The sequence below is a fragment of the Prenolepis imparis genome, unplaced genomic scaffold, assembly GCF_030444845.1.
Source record: "Prenolepis imparis isolate NDT839.2.m4 unplaced genomic scaffold, iyPreImpa1.0 SCAF_6, whole genome shotgun sequence".
Taxonomy (NCBI): Eukaryota; Metazoa; Arthropoda; class Insecta; order Hymenoptera; family Formicidae; genus Prenolepis; species Prenolepis imparis.
The window spans coordinates 17,975,373-17,992,527 of NW_028141164.1; the positions used below are offsets into that span (position 1 = coordinate 17,975,373).

The window sequence follows — 17,155 nt, forward strand, 5'->3', positions numbered from 1 at the left end:
GTATAGAATAAGTAAATAGCAAATTATATCATTATGACAGTTAAAAAAAACAAGAATGCGAAGTATCTTTTTATAGTTTTTCTGATACTGAATACATATAATTCTATTTAAAATCTACCTGCGATGTAACAAACATAATTTAATTATTAAAATTATCTTAATTGTAATGTACACATAAAATTTCTTCTGAGAGTAAAAATATCAATATACTTAAAGACGAGGAAAACATATAGTAAAGTACATCAAAATAGTTCTTTTTACAACTTTGATCTTAAATATTTTACAATTGTGACGTGATGGACCCGCATTATATTGAGCATCAAAAATTATAAAAAAATACCTCATATTCTTGTATTACAAAAAGCTATTTTTTGTAAAACTATATAACAATTGTTCACAAGAATATTTATAAAAGAAAAACTTGAAAAAAAGTTAAACGAGAACTTTATTAAAAAGAAAATTGGCTTACCGATACGAAGGTGTTGCCGCGATCGCTTTGCCAGTACAGCTTCGACGTCCGCTTGTATAACACGATGCTTTCTAACTCTTTTTGCAATTAAAAGTCGTCTTCTTTCGTCTTCCATAATCACTTCATACAATGCACTGTTATATTGTGCGATCAAAAAAAGTGCGTAATCTCGTAGCGCGAGCGATAATTCGTGAGAATTGCGATAGAACGTAAGAAAAAACAACGCGAACAATGTTTAACTATTTTCTATACATATATGAAACACAAAGAATCCACAGAACGTAAGAAAAATCCAACAGGTTATATTAGTATGTTTATATGTTTATATAAACATACTAATATAACCTGTTGGATTTGTTTATATGTTTATATTATATGTATATTAAAAAAAAAGTTGGTCAGAAATTGAACTTCGACGTTGGTGCCGTCTAGTATCGAAAAAACCTGGACGGCCACTAGCTAGCCGGAAGGTAGCCAGAACTAAAGAGCAAAATTGGCCAAAAACTAGAACGGAGAAATGGTAAATAATTCACATAAGCTAGATCATGTCTAGCTTCTGTTTAGGAAAACTAGACCAGGAAAACTGGATAAGCGCTAGGACCAAACCAGTTTTTCCCAGACAAATTTCCACACGGGAAGTACCATGGTGTCATGATAGATAGTAAGTGGAACTTTCAATATCAATTAATTATATAGAAATGAAGGTTGCAAAAGTCAGCAGAGCACTTAACAGGCTTATGCCTAATCTTAGGGGACCTGGCGAGAAGAAACGCCAACTCTATTCGAAGGTTATGACCTCGGTAGTAATGTATGCGGCGCCGGTGTGGGGGAGGGCGTTAGCGGCCTCCACACAGAAAATTCTGCGTCCCTTGAGGAGACTGCAGCGGATTGTGGCTATTCGCGTCATTGTGGCTTATCGTACTGTATCGTAGGATGCGGTTATTCTTAGCGTAAGTCAACCCGATACTTGTAGTTGCCCCGAAAATTATCAATTGAGTGACAGCGACGACGACGTCAGCTACGAAAGCGTGAAAACCAGCTGCAACAAGGATTATTCTGCTAGCAACGTAAATGGCAATCCCGTTCTAATTCATAATATTAAAACTTAAACGGATAATGTATTAGAGATAAAAAAATTGTCGAGAGCCGAGCAGGCGATTGAAAAAGAAGAAGAAGAAAAAGGAGAAAGTCTTGCGAAGCTCAAATCGACGAGCGAAAACGTTACAGAGGGAGAAATAAAAGCCGAAGTTATTCAAATAATACCAGGATCCACGCGTTCGTCTTTGTACCAAAAAGTGAACTCTTGCGAAATTCTACGAGCATTGCGCCATATCGATGCCAATCATGTGGGTGTCTATCCCTCCGACAGTTCCGAGGGTGTGGACGAGGTCGACGGCTATCGTCGCTAATACAGACGATCATAATCGACCTGGAGAACATTGGGTTGCCTTTTTCCTCGATGAACACGGTACAGGCACCTACTTCGACAACTATGGAATACCACCCCTGGAGCCCGGATTTCTCCTTCGTCTTCGATGAAACTCCATCATCCACCGATGGAACACTCGACAACTACAAGGATTTTTTTCACAAACTTGCGGACAATTTAGCTGGGTATTTCTTTATTATATGTCTGTCGGTTACGATCTTAATCAGTTTCTTACTCTTTTTACCGAAAATTGTGAACACAACGACCGATTAGTCGTAAATTTATTCCGCAAAATTTTTCTCCGCTACAATAAGAAACATGCCATCGTAGTTGCTAACTGATATCATTCTGTAATTTTAATAACATACTCCTATGTATCACTTTTAACCTTATGTATTATATTTGTAATAAGTATATTGACTTTTGTAAAATCACCATGAATAAATGTGTCTTTTTTTTATTTAAATTATCCAATATTTTCTTTCCACTCTTTCCCTTTTTCCTTTTAACAGCGAAACACTCTCGTAAAGCTCTATTGTAATCTTCAACCGTGCGATAATTTTGTTATTTTTTTCATCACGCCGTCACTGACCTTTGTTTTTATTGTTTAACTTTTAAGTGCTTCATTATCACTAATAATAATATCGTTACCAGATATAAGGTGTGACACTGTCTTATCTAATCGAAAACCAGCGGGGAGTGGAGGGGGTTAGTTTGACGGGCCATATCTGACAGCGTCAGTGACCGAGTGGTGGGGGGTCGATGTCAGTGGTCGAGTGGTGAGGGGTCGGCGCCAGTGGTCGAGTGATGGGGGTTTGTTTTGACTCCCTATAGCTGACATACTACTACTAGCGCCGCATGTAGAGCAGAGAGAAGCCTGAGAGAGGCCATGCCGGCGATTTTCGTGGGACGCTTTTACTAGGCCGTACAGCAGCGCCGTGCATCCACTTTTAGGAATTGGAATTACGTATCCACATCCACTTTTCGATACCATCGATTATTTGGTTCATGTCCGTGCTAAATACATCCACTTTCATTTCGAGAAGTAAAATCTAAAATCATTTTTTATGCATGTGTGTCCACACATCTTATATATCCATAAATTATAGATAAGAAATACATTTTGCGTATATAAATAAATTTAAAAAAAAAAAATATATGGTATATACATATATTTGCCATTTTTCGTTCCAAACAGTATTTGTTGAGAAAAAAGGTTTAAAACTGGCCGAATTACAGAATACGATTAAACGGACGTCCGTGAGTTCACGCATGATTATGTTAATGACCACGCGCTTTACATTCAGGCGTTTGTTTAATCGTAATCTATTGGTCAGTTTTAAATCTTGCTACCTCAAAAATTATTGTTTAGAATTAAGAAATGGCAAATACTTTTTTAATTTATTTTTTCGAGAACATTCTTGCTATGCTATTTTGATTCGCGAATTTCGGGATATCCTGTATATATAATTTTTTTTTTTTTTTTTTCGTAGGAAGAGAAAAATGCATTATGCATTTCCTATCGGCGGGGTATGTGGGACTCTCACCCACTAAAAAACCCTCCACTATAAAAAAAAAGCTGCAATGGAAAAATATTCATTATTATAAAATAACATATTTTGTAAAAAAAAAAGATATTGTTAAATAATCTGCATTTAATAATATTTATGTTAACGTAGAACGCATGTTCAGAAAATTTTTAATATTATAATTAAAAATTTATGTACATGTAGGTATATATATTTTAGTTGGTATTTATAGGCATGACGTAAAGATTGCAATCACAGTTGAAACAATTACATAAATCTCAAACTAGCAGGTCTTATCACGGGAAATCTATATATATAATATAGATTATTTATAACTGAAGGAATCAGTTATATATTTTGACGCCTTTTTTTAAATCTATTTCTGTTAAGACGTCTTATTATTTTAAGTGATTTATCAGAATCACTTACTGTATACTATATTATTTACGATATTCATATGTGCTTTGATCTATGATTATATTAGAATACCGTATGCCAACATAAAATACATACCATAAATTTCATTTCTACCGTGTTATTGTATTTTCTTAAAATTCTGTTATTATTATATATATCTCGTGTTGTATGTCATTAGTAATAAGAAAATACATGATTTTACAATTTCTTAGCATGATTGCATTAAAATCTTTTATTTATTCCGTGATTAAACCTGCTAGTTAACGATTTATGTAATTTATTTCAACTATGATTGCAATCTTCTAAGAAATTGAAAAATTCATGCTTCTTTTTCTCATTACAGGAAAATTATACTCATTACTAAATGTAACATGATTTGCAAACATATTTTTAATGAATGTAATATCATGGTACACAGTATAAGTATTTCTTTTCAATGACAAAATTATGCAAGATACATATAACAATAAAAAGGTAAAAGAAAGTATTCATATTCAAATATATATTTTTCTTTTTCTAAATAATTCATATTGCGTTCTATGTTATTTTATTATTGTTTACTATTATTTTATTTATTATTATTTCTTTATTTTTTCATTAGCTGACCTTTTTGCTTACCTTTATTTTTTAAATATGTATATTACTTTCTGCCTTTTTCTTCTTGTTTTTTTTTCTCCGTCATTTCCTTCCTCTATCATTTTCTTATTCATTTTTGTTTTTATATGATGGTGCTCAAGATGTGTGTGATCTATTCTTATGTATTTTTCTTATTTATTTACAAACCTCATAACTTTTTTTCTCGGTGCACTAGCTACTCTTGCAGTACGATTATTATATCTCGTACGGGAATATATTTTTATACTAATCATATATTTTAATGTTTGCATTCGATGATTGTAACATTCTTTATCTTTATTTAGCCATTCAGGATATATTTTATTTGTGACATATATACATTCCGTCACTATCTTATCAAGAATCTGTGTAGATGCCCAATGAGATTGCCATGTACGATTAAATGCCATTAATTGGGTTTTATTAATATTTATGAATAAAGTTGTTGGTCGTATCAATTTTGTCACCGTTGGAACATCTTCATTTATATTTGGATATTCACGAAATTCTATATATTTTTCATTTAATGTGCATTCATCCATTGGTGTTTTCATCATAGCATTTCGGCAGTCGTCACAATTACTTTTAGCAATACTTCGCCGCGCCACAAATCCGGCAAAATATGCAATAGCATTTTCGTCATAATTGCTATCAATCGAATTTATATTATCGATTTGTTCAATATCATATTCCTCGAGAAGAATTTTAGCGCCTTTATCAAGTAATTCGTTTTCATATTCATCATATTCTACAATTGTATTGCTCGTATTCATGACATTTTCTATCGTCTTTACGAGCCGACTTGGTCGATTGATAAGACTTTCGCTTTCTATACATTGAACATTGCCCTTCTCGCTGGCTTGAATATATCCCGTGGAAAGTATATGTCTGATGGATAATCGGATCATTCTTGCAGTTGGATTAGGATTAAAACCTCCGCGTTGTCTCAATTTAGAAAACAAATGTTCGACAGAATCTTGATTACACAATCCTGTTGCAAGTTGAAATCCTTCGTATTGATTTGCAAGTATTTTATATGTTGCAAGAATAGCTCGTATAGTTAAGGGAAAACCTTTGAAACAAGGAATTTGAACTATGCTTTCCGCTGATTTTGACCATCTTGAGCACCATTCGATAGAATCTGTTAACAGCTTTTAGATATCCAGATTTTTGGGGGATAAGGGTCGTTTTCCGCCAAATGTAATATTCAGGCTGTAAGTGTTGCAAGCGTCAATAATATTATTTAAACGCTGTGCAAAATCAGCTGTCGCTTCCCATGTAGTTGTATTTAACTCTTTTTCTTAGCCGGCTGTTTTTATTGCAGCTGCAAAGGTGTGACTAAATAACTGAAAAGCTCTTTTTACATTCATCGCTTCGAAATTATTTGGACGAATATGTGCTTCTGTTATGTGGGACAATAAATTTGAGCCTCCTGTTGTGGCATTGTCAATAGACCATGTCATCTCAAAATCTGAAAATGATGCGATTATTTTTCCATCGTAATATAAGTTTTTATGTGTTCTAAGGAAACTTGCTAATCTTTTTACTAAATGAGGAAAATCAAAAGATGCGTTATATTTTTTTCCATTATATATAAAAAATGGTCTCTGTGCATCAATCCCGAGTTGAGTATAAGCGCTTTGATTACATGTGCCTTGATCACATGTTACAAGTTGTACATCAGCACCCGTTGCACTCAATCTGTCTAAACATTCTTTTAATAATATTATTATTTCTTCTGCTTTCATGCATTTTCCCGGGAGGAAATATCCTAAAGGCTGTCGCCATGGATGACGCGCATTTAAACTGTCTAAGCCAGAGCTGTCCACGTTTTGCACTTTTCGGCCGATTTCCGAGGCTCACTGCCTAGCGGCCCCCACTTACGCTCGAGAGACCTTAGCAACGCGTGGTCCGATAACCGTAACTAAGACGAGCGGAGCTCTGTCTCAAGGACGGCGCATCTATAACGCGATGCTGTTCCGTACCCCTTAACTAAATATTTTCAGTTTTTTAAAATCGCGATTTTTTAATTATTATTTTTTATTATTAATTATTATTTTATACTTATATTAATATATATTTATTATTAGATTATATTTATATTTATAATAATTTTGACAATAGATTTCCACATCACCCATGAGGTACTATTGTTGACGCGTTTTTTTAATAGTGGTTTCCCCTGTAGGCCTAATCCACTTAAAAAGAAGAATTAAAAAAACGACCAAAAAGCGATGACCAAAAACGAGAAAAATTAGAACATTAAAATTTTGTACGATTACGGCGTTCGTACGATTCGAGAACAGAAGGAATATCTATTTGAATATTTGAAGAACTTATTCGCATCAACGAAGATAATGATGCATCCTTCAAACAAGAACGTCTGTCGGTTTTTATATATTTCATTTTTGAAAAATAACATTCACATAAATAAGTCGAGCCAAACATAGAAAAAAATCGAAGACCGAAATTCCTAAGCCTCGGATAAGTCGCTACGTCTAAAATTTTATAAACTTTTATTCCTTTTTCCGGTCGCGTTTTAAGGGAAATATTAGATTGTAAATTGCAAAGTTCTTGTTGCAATTCTATATTTTGTTCTTCGATTTGCGCAGTAAAAGGATTCTCGAGAAGAATAAGATCATTTCTGAACATTTCAAAATCTCTAAACCATGTATTAAATTGACTAATGAGAGAATCGATTAAATAGAGATGCTTCTGAAAATTGCAGCTTTTGCCATGCTCTTCGAAAAGAACTTGACAAGATGGGAAGAAATATAAATTATCTGCCTCAATATGATTTTTAAATAATAATAATTGTCTACGGAAACAATCAATGGCGCTAACTAATTGAGAAATAACTTGATTCGTTCTTTGCAGATTCAAATTTAAAATATTTAAATGATTAGTCAAATCAGTAATAAAAGCGAGCTCACTGAGAAATTCTAAATCCTCTAGAAAAAATTTAAATTCGTCGCATTTTGTAACAGATATTTCTTGCAAAAAAAGGAAGATTTCTTTTCTTATTGCAAAAAATTTTTCTAAACATTTTCCGGCACTAAGCCAGCGGACTTCGCTATAATATAAAGGGACATCGATATAAACCGCGTTATGCTCTTCGAGAAAATGTTGAAACTTTCGATGGGAAAGAAATTTATGACCACCTTTAATAAAATTAACAATTTGCGTTACCGTTCGCAAAGCAGTACTAACAGGGGAGGCTACGACGTGATACCAATCGATTTGAACGAAACTCGTTGTAGCGATAGGTATTGATGTCGAGTAATATTGGGTAAAAGGATAAGATGCAATACTCAAGCGTTTGCGAGAAAACCTAAAATGAAAATTTTGAGCGCGTTATAAGCAAATGGAATAGAACGTTTTTTCAAAGAGCGCGTGGTCCAGCGGCTAAGTACCAGACACGTAACGTCAACGTTGCGGGTTCAAATCTTGTTAAGTTTTTTTTTTTTTTTTTTTTATAATAAAATGCTATTATGACACACAATAAATGTACATTACATAAGTTAATACGCTTAATGGATTAATACGTCTATTTATTTTATTTTACAAAAATGTATCTTTTTATTTACGTTCTTTCTCTCTAGACACTCTACTTGTGGAATTGCTACGGTAGAAAAATTACCATACACAATATAAATAAATGTAAAACATGTTTTGGAACAATAACTTATTGTTTGTTTTTAAATAACGTTTAACATGTCTCCTTATGTCTCCTTTGTTGAACGTTTTTATTGTTATACCCCCGAAGCAGGTAGAAAGGAAAAAGGTCGACAGGCTAGAGAACAAAGAATAAAAAGGAAAGGGGAAATTCCGTTACACAGTGACGAAGAAGATTTGGTCTAGAGAGAAAGAACGTAAATAAAAAGATTCATTTTTGTAAAATAAAATAAATAGACGTATTAATCCATTAAGCGTATTAACTTATGTAATGTATATTTATTGTGTGTCATAATAGCATTTTATTATAAAAAAAAAAAACTTAAAAAGATTTGAACCCGCAACGTTGACGTTACGTGTCTGGTACTTAGCCGCTGGACCACGCGCTCTTCGAAAAAACGTTCTATTCCATTTGCTTATAACGCGCTCAAAATTTTCATTTTAGGTTTTCTCGCAAACGCTTGAGTATTGCATCTTATCCTTTTACCCAATATTACTCGACATCAATACCTATCGCTACAACGAGTTTCGTTCAAATCGATTGGTATCACGTCGTAGCCTCCCCTTATAAGTTTAACAGCTTTCCCGCATAACGCTTCTTGATGAATAATGCAATGAATAATCGGAAATTTTAAATCTCGCTGTCTGATTTGACCGAAAAAACCAATTTTTGCGCCAGTCATCTGTTATGCCCTTGTGAGGCACAGGATAGTTAAGGGATCGTTACCGAATTAGAACTAGGAAGCTCGGGAACGTCAGGGGGAATTTCACTTCCGGTTGTGGTTTCACAATATATTTAAAATAAATAGTCAGTTGTACAAAGTATATGAGCGTCTTGGGATGACGCAAATTAAAGTATGCTTACACAGTTGTTGCGGAGATCACTTGTTCACAATCGTGTCGTGGGTTGTTATTAACGTACTTGCGCTTTACTACAGCTTGACTGGGACCTCGAGAGTTGTCTTAGGGTTCTTTTTATATCTAATAATTGGGTTACTAGTCGCAAGCGAAGGAGGTTAATGGAACGCTTTGCTTGCGATTTTGGTAATTTCTTAATTAGCGCAGTGCTTACTCAGCGTTAGTCTCGTTTTTCGGATTTCGTATGCTTGTCGAAATTCTTATTGCCTCAGCGCTTTTGCAAGCATGCGTCTTACTTATTTTTGTGTAATATATACAAAATAATAATAATTATATTAAGTGATTTTAATAATTATAGTTATAGCTTTTAGGGCTATAACATCCCTCCCCCGTTAGAAAAGAAAACGAGGCACGTAGTTTTCTTAGTTCTATAGCGATATTTACAATGCTTTACAATTTTTGTTCTTACTTCTAATATCGTGTGCTTAGACTACGTTTTAATATTGGTTTTGGTCTTGGTATTGTTGTAGGTTTGTATACGGTTTTCCTGGTTTTTTTTGTTATATAAATTATTATTGCTATTACTACGGTAAGGATTATTCCGTTGGTTGCCATTGGGTATAGAAAGTATTTTTTGGTGAAAAACCTTTGCTCATTGTTTTCCAAGTTATTATTTATCGTGTGTAATTTGGCTCTTAATTCTGTTAATTCAGTTTCGTGTTCTGTGACGTCTGTTAACGTTATATTGTTGTTAGTTTTGAGATCGCGTAATAGTGTTATGTTTAATTCTGGTAGGTACGTTTCCGTTTCTGTTTCGAAAACTGTGTTTCTTGTTTGTATCGTCATTTCTGTGGTTGTCAATTTGCATTTTCCTTGTAGTGTTATTTGTCCCGTATTTCTTATTGTTTCTCTGTACTCATGTTGTCCGTTGCATTGTATAATTACTTGCAGGTCAGTGGTGGTTGAATATAACCAAGTGCCTGGCTGGTGTAATGCGATCCAGACTGCTTTTCTTTCAATAGTTCGCTTTATTTTACAATTGTTATGATACTGTTGTCGCTGTTCGTACATTTGTATTTCGCACGGGGCGTTCGCGTTTATACGGTATATTGGATGTGTCTTTAGACATATATAATCGTAGTTGTTCCTTTTACACTTTTCTAACACGTTTTCTGTTATTAGTACGTATGTTAGCGTTTCCTTATTTAACGCGAGTAGTTCGTTTGTTATTTCTGTGCTTGACATTATCGCGTTATGGTCCGGAATAGGGAGCGCTACTACTCTTATGATATCGTACGTAGGTTTTGTTATTAGCGGAAAATGAAGGATGGTGAAAATTTTTGTTTTATCGCAATATGCGCTTACTGTCATGTATTTTTCTATTTGTAACCAATTCTCGGCATGTATTGAGAACGGGAAATATGAACCTTGCGGTATTTGGTGTACCGCTTCCTTTAAATGCGCGGTTATTATATCTACCGGCATTAATTTTAGTTGTATTGTTTCTTTTTGTATGTGTGTCAGGTAATCTAGTACATTTTCTGCGTCGCGTATTAGTTCTGTAATGACCGCAGTGATTATCGCAAAATGTTCAGAAATGTCTTCGCGTTCGAAAAATGCCTGTACTTGTTTGCGTAATAGATTTTCGTTTCGTTGAACTATATTTTCTAACGTTTCTATGTGTGCTATCGTTGCGTTTACTACCTTTAATTGGGTTTTTATTGCATGCTGCATCGTTTGTTGGTTGTCGTTTAGTAGCTCGAGTTGTTGGTTGATATGTTCCTCATCTTCTGCGTCCATCGTTCCAAATAATGTTTTTGCTATTGTTCCTATTCCGTTTATTAATCCTCGACGTTTGTTAGTCGGCGGTCTGTAAACCGTTTGGATTTGTGTCATGAGGTTCTTCAGATATTTAGCTTCTTTATTTGTGATGGTCTCGAAGCTAGTACATGCGTCCTTTTGATACTGAACGTGGAACTTCAGTGTGTCGCATTTCAGTTGGTGCTGTTGTATGTATTCTTCTATTTGTTCGTACCTTTGCATTAGTTCTTCTAAGTTTAATTTAATTACAAGTTTCCATGTTCCTTCGGTATAATGTAACTTTCCGATTTTTTCAAAATGTAGGCCTGGGTTGTGAATAAATTCGTGTATTTTATATGGGCGATCCTTGTCGTCGTGGGGCCTTGCGAGTACCTTGCTGTTCCAGCAAGTAAGCATCCTGTAATAATACAGTTCGTTTATGCTTCTATAAATTGTTTGAGTTTATTTGCGTGTATACGTATAGTCTTTCTTCCTTTTTTTATTGTATAATTTACGTCTGAGTTCCTTTCGAGTATGACGTATGGTCCGGTCCATAATGATTCGAGTTTCTTTGATCGTCCTCGTCGTAACGTCTCGTCGTAGACCAGTACCTTGTCGCCTACTCTAAATTTTGTTATTTTTGTTTCTTTATCGTATTGTTGTTTGGCTTTAATTTTCTTATCCTTTAGATGTTCCCTTGCCTGTTGATTGGTAGCTCGTATTCTTTCTCGCATCTCTTGTGCGTAATCGTCGTAATTATATGTTAGCCTTGGGGGTTTCGTTAGTGCAGTCGGTAATTCTGCTTGTCGTCCATATATTAGTTCGAAGGGCGTGTATCCTGTTGCTGTGTGTGATGTGGTGTTATAAGAAAAAATTGCGAACGGTATCCATTCATCCCAATCGGTTTGGTCTTCGTTAATGTAATGTCGTAAATATTCTGCCAGAGTGCGATGTGATCGTTCTAGTGCGCCGTTGCTTTCAGGGTGATATGCAGTTGTCTGTATTTTGTTTATTTTTAACAGCTTGCATGTATTTTTGAATATTTCACTGAGGAAATTTGTTCCTTGATCCGTAAGGATTTTTTCTGGCGTCCCGTGTTTGAGAACGATTTTTGTAATAAATTCCTTGCTGACCGTGTTCGCTTCTTGGTTTGGGATTGGTACTGCTTCGCTATATTTTGTTAAACTATCTTGGAATGTTAGCAAATATTTGTTTCCCTTCGTGGTTACTGTTAGTGGTCCGACTATATCTAATGCACATTTCTCGAATGGTGCAGTGGGTGTATCTGTTATTATTAAAGGCATTTTAGTTTTTCGTGACAATTTGTTTTTTTGACACGATTCGCATTTAGCTATATATTTCTCGACGTCTTTTGTTATTCCGTGCCAATCGTGTTTTAGGCGAATTCTTTTTAAAGTTCGCTCGACACCTTGATGTCCTCCTATGGGGGCGTCGTGATATTCATGTAATATTTGTTTCCTTTCTTCTTCCGTATAATTTTCAGTATTTTCAGTGCTTGTGTTGTTTACTTCTATTGCATGTATTTTTTGCTCCTTTTCCGATTCGCTTGTATCTCGGATTACATTACGGCTTAATGCGTCAGCGTTTGCGTTCGCTCGACCCGCCTTGTGTATTATTTCGTAATCGTATTCTTCTAACTTGAGCCTCCATCGAATCAGTCTCGATCCGGGGTCGTTGACATTGAATAGCCATATTAATGGTTTATGATCGGTCACGATTTTAAATTTCGTGCCGTATATGTATGGTCTAAAATGTTTGGCGGCCCATATTATTGCGAGTAGCTCTTTTTCAGTTGTGTTATAATTTTTTTCTGCTCGTGACAAAATTCTGCTTGCGTAAGCAATGGGGCGATCATTACCTATTTTACCTTGTGATAGCACTGCTCCGATAGCGTAATTGGAAGCATCGGTAGTCACTATAAATTCTTGTGCGAAGTCGGGATATTGCAACACTGGCGCAGTCATCAGTTTTTCTTTTAATGTTTCAAAGGCGTTTTGTTGGTCTGTGGTCCACTCGAATTTTTCTGACTTTCTTGTCAGCTTTGTTAATGGCTTGGCGATTTTTGAGAAGTCCTCTATAAATTTTCGGTAATATCCGGCAAGGCCTATGAATGACTGTATGTCCTTTTCGGGCCTTGGGAATTCTTTTATTGCCGTTAATTTCGAGGGATCTGGCGATATTCCATTTTCTGTTATTATGTGGCCTAGATATATAACTTCCTTTCGTAGGAACTCACATTTATTGGGTTGGAGTTTTAAGTTATTCTTTCGGAGTCGTTGCAGTACTTCCTTGAGTCGTTTATTATGTTCTTCTAGGCTGGCTCCGTATATGACGATGTCATCTAAATAAACTAAGCATTTGAGCCCTTGCATTCCGCTGAGTATGGAGTTCATCAACCGCTGGAAAGTTGCTGGCGCATTTCTTAGTCCGAACGGCATTCGATTAAATTCGTAGTGTCCGTGGGGTGTTGAAAATGCTGTTTTATTTTTGTCTTTTTCGGCCATTGGAATTTGGTGATATCCTGAGGCCAAATCCAGCGTGGTAAAATATTTGGCGTTGCCTAACTGATCTAATATGTCAGTAATATTCGGAAGAGGATATGAATCGCCTATGGTTAGATCGTTCAGTCTTCGGAAGTCTATTACTACTCGAAGTTTAGGTTGTCCGGATGCGTCCATCTTCTTAGGCACAACTAGTAAGGGTGCATTCCACTGACTCATACTCGGCCTTATTATTTTGGCTTTTAGCATCTCGGTTATTTGTTGGCTTACTTCGGTTTTATGTTTTTCGGGTAAGCGATATGGTCTTATATTTACGGGTGAAGTATTACAACGCGTATTTATTTCGTGCTCTATTGTGGTGGTGCACGTTAAGGGTTCCCCTTCTACATGAAATATGTCTTAGTATTCTTCACAGATATTTAAAAGTGCCCTGTGTTCTTCATTGTTTAGATGGTCGGTTCGTAATAATTTGCAAACGCGGTTCTTCCGTGGTTCTTCTAGCTTGGTTAATTTGTCGCTAATTATTGCGTTTATCCCGGTTGTAGTGTCTCGTTCGATTTCTTCGATGGTCACTGTTGGTGTTTCTATTTCGACCTCCTCGTCTGTCGTGTTTATCATACTGATCGGGCAAGTGAAGTCGATCGGTTCTACTAGCGCATTTCCGATGTATATACCGGGGGCGGTTTCTGCTGCTTGAACTATGCCTATTTTATTTATATTTGTCGCGGCTCTAATTATGGTTTCGCAGCGAGGTTTTAAAGTAATCTTGCTAGTGGAATGTAGGTTTAAGATACCTTTCCCTAGCCTTAACTGTGCTTTCTCGAAATCGCAGACGGTGGAATGTTTTTGTAGGAAGTCGAATCCTAAGATTCCGTCGTTTTCGATGGGCATATCGTCTTTTACCACGTAGAACGCGTGTTTTATTTTATGGTCACCTATCTTGATTGTAGCGTTTATCTTTCCTATGGTGTGTACCTTGTGTCCCGTTATTCCGGTGAGTGAAATATCGTCTTCATGGATTAAAGTATCATCTTTTAATTCCTTTAATTTTATTAATGAAGTGGTTGCTCCTGAGTCGCACATCATTTTTACCCTCCCTTGTTTTGCTTCGCGTATGGGTAGTGTTACTGTAGGTAATCCTGGTTCGCCTTTTATGTGTGCGACGCGGTATTCTAGCGCCCTTTTTGGCGGGTTTTTCTTGTCTTTGCTTTCGTCTTCGCTGCCGCTATTAGAGTCGGTGCTCTGTTTTCGTTGACGATGCGATTCGCGCTGCTCGCGTGTATATTTGGAGTGTGATTTTAGGTCTTCGTCTTGTTTTTTATATCCGCTATTTTTTGGTCGTTCGTTTAATTTCCAACATTCGTTGCGGTTGTGCCCGGATTTCTTGCAATAATTACAGTACTTAATGATCGCGTTTACTTGCGATCGTTTCTCCGGTTTTGGGAGCGCGAACTTGAAGCTACTGCGGCAGTCGCGTCCGTAGTGTCCGTTTTTTCCGCATTTGTGACATTGAATCCGCGATGCATGCGGATGCTGCGAATACTTTGATTCGTGTGTTTGCTTATCCGCGGCCCTAGGGGTCTCGAGGAGTTTTTCGTCTTCGCCGGCGCCGGTTATTGCCTCTTGTAGAGTTTTAAAGCGTTGCGCCCGTGCGAGGATTTTAAGGTCATGGCGTAATCCTATTTGGAAATTTATTAGTGCTTGTTCCTTTATGGTTTGCTGTATTCCACATTTATTTTCCGGGGTGTAGCCCTTTCCCTCAGTTATTGAGTCGTATAGTTTCATTGCTAATAGGTCGACGCGTTGACCGAATTCTTGTGTGCTTTCGTTCGGTTGTTGTTTTAGTGAATTGAACTCTAATTGTAGGCTCGTCGTGCTGCGTTTGGATTTATAGCATGACTCTAATTGTTCCTTTAATTCTTCGAATGTTTGAATATCGTGCGTTTCAAAGTCTTGCATGGCTTTTCCGTCTAGTTTTGTGAATAAGACCTCTTGAATTAAGGATTCTTCGTCCTCGGGGTGAATTTTTTTCATGGCGTAAGTACCTGCATTTAAAAATTTTTTGAGTTTATGAGGCGTCCCATTGAATTCGGGGATCATGGCGCGTGCTTCCTTTAGGGCCAGATACCTTGAAGGGAGACTTCGTCGGTTCCTCACGTCGTTTCCTGATCTTCCGTACGTATAGGTCGTGTCGAGGTCACGGTCTGTATTTCGCGCATTTTCTAAGTGGTGTCGGTTCGACGTTTGTTGCGTCTCTCGGTTATTCGTGGGCTGGTCACGTATCTGGGTGCGTAATCGGTCTATTTCGTTCCGCATTTCGCGTTGCCCTTGTATGAGTTCAACAAGTAGGTCGTTTTTTGGACTGAAAACTGGACGTCCGGCGTCTGCATAACACGCGGCGGCATTACCGTCGATTATTGATCGTAAGCGTTCGATTTCCCTGTCGACATCTTCAGGGGGGGCATTCCGCGTCGGAGGGTTTCGTCTCATGTCGTCCTCGCTTTGCGTGCCTAAAACGCTATCGTCGACTGATACGGGGGAATAGTTTCTCCTAACCGAAATTCGCTCGGAAGACGCGCGATCCGAGGGACGTCTTCTTTCGTCTAAATTAGAAGGACGTACGTTTTCCTCGATAGGTTCGGCACCTGATTCTGGTGAGCTAGCGTCCGAGTAACGTCTATCTAAATTTGTGCGTACGTTATCGCGAATGTCGCGTACCGCTTCCTCGGCTACTTGTACGGGTGTTACGGAACCGAATCTACGATTAAGTTGAGCTGGTCCGCTCCAGAATCGTGGCTTAAATGAGACGCGTTTTTTAGGTCGTTCCGACATTGAGTAACTTCGGGCTTATTTCTCGACGCTAGAGGGGTTTCTCCCTTACAAGAGTATTTTTATAATAGTTAGTTTCGCACTTACAGCAGTAGTACAGCTCGCATTTTCGATGTATTTCGTATCAGCGGCTAGTGTGGTGGTCCCAGGTTCCGTGGATGCTGTGGCGGTCTGCAGCTTGGCGGTGCTGTCTCGTCAATGGTGGTCCCACGGTGTTGGTCGTCGTTTTTACGGCGATGGCTCTCGGCGTTTCGTACGTTCACTGTTTTATCACTAACGGTGACAGTTCTCGTGATTGATTTTGTCAACTGATTTTCGGAAGTATTTGTCACTCCTTGTCACAAGACGATCCTTCGGTAGATCCCACCGCTGCCACCAAATTATGTTATGCCCTTGTGAAGCACAGGATAGTTAAGGAATCGTTACCGAATTAGAACTAGGAAGCTCGGGAACGTCAGGGGGAATTTCACTTCCGGTTGTGGTTTCACAATATATTTAAAATAAATAGTCAGTTGTACAAAGTATATGAGCGTCTTGGGATGACGCAAATTAAAGTATGCTTACACAGTTGTTGCGGAGATCACTTGTTCACAATCGTGTCGTGGGTTGTTATTAACGTACTTGCGCTTTACTACAGCTTGACTGGGACCTCGAGAGTTGTCTTAGGGTCCTTTTTATATCTAATAATTGGGTTACTAGTCGCAAGCGAAGGAGGTTAATGGAACGCTTTGCTTGCGATTTTGGTAATTTCTTAATTAGCGCAGTGCTTACTCAGCGTTAGTCTCGTTTTTCGGATTTCGTATGCTTGTCGAAATTCTTATTGCCTCAGCGCTTTTGCAAGCATGCGTCTTACTTATTTTTGTGTAATATATACAAAATAATAATAATTATATTAAGTGATTTTAATAATTATAGTTATAGCTTTTAGGGCTATAACACATCGCTTTGGCACCATCTGTTACTATAGCCGAACATTTTGTAAAATCTACATTAAATTTATTGAGAGTTTTTT

General features: G+C 37.0%; 1 protein-coding gene across 1 annotated transcript; it reads right to left on the reverse strand.

Moving 5' to 3' along the window:
* Nucleotides 1-4,611: 4,611 nt before the first annotated feature.
* LOC145936986 (uncharacterized) lies at nucleotides 4,612-5,367 on the reverse strand. The gene has a single exon (XM_083039709.1). The coding sequence runs from the start codon at nucleotides 5,365-5,367 to the stop codon at nucleotides 4,612-4,614; it is 756 nt and encodes a 251-aa protein (XP_082895835.1).
* Nucleotides 5,368-17,155: the final 11,788 nt, after the last annotated feature.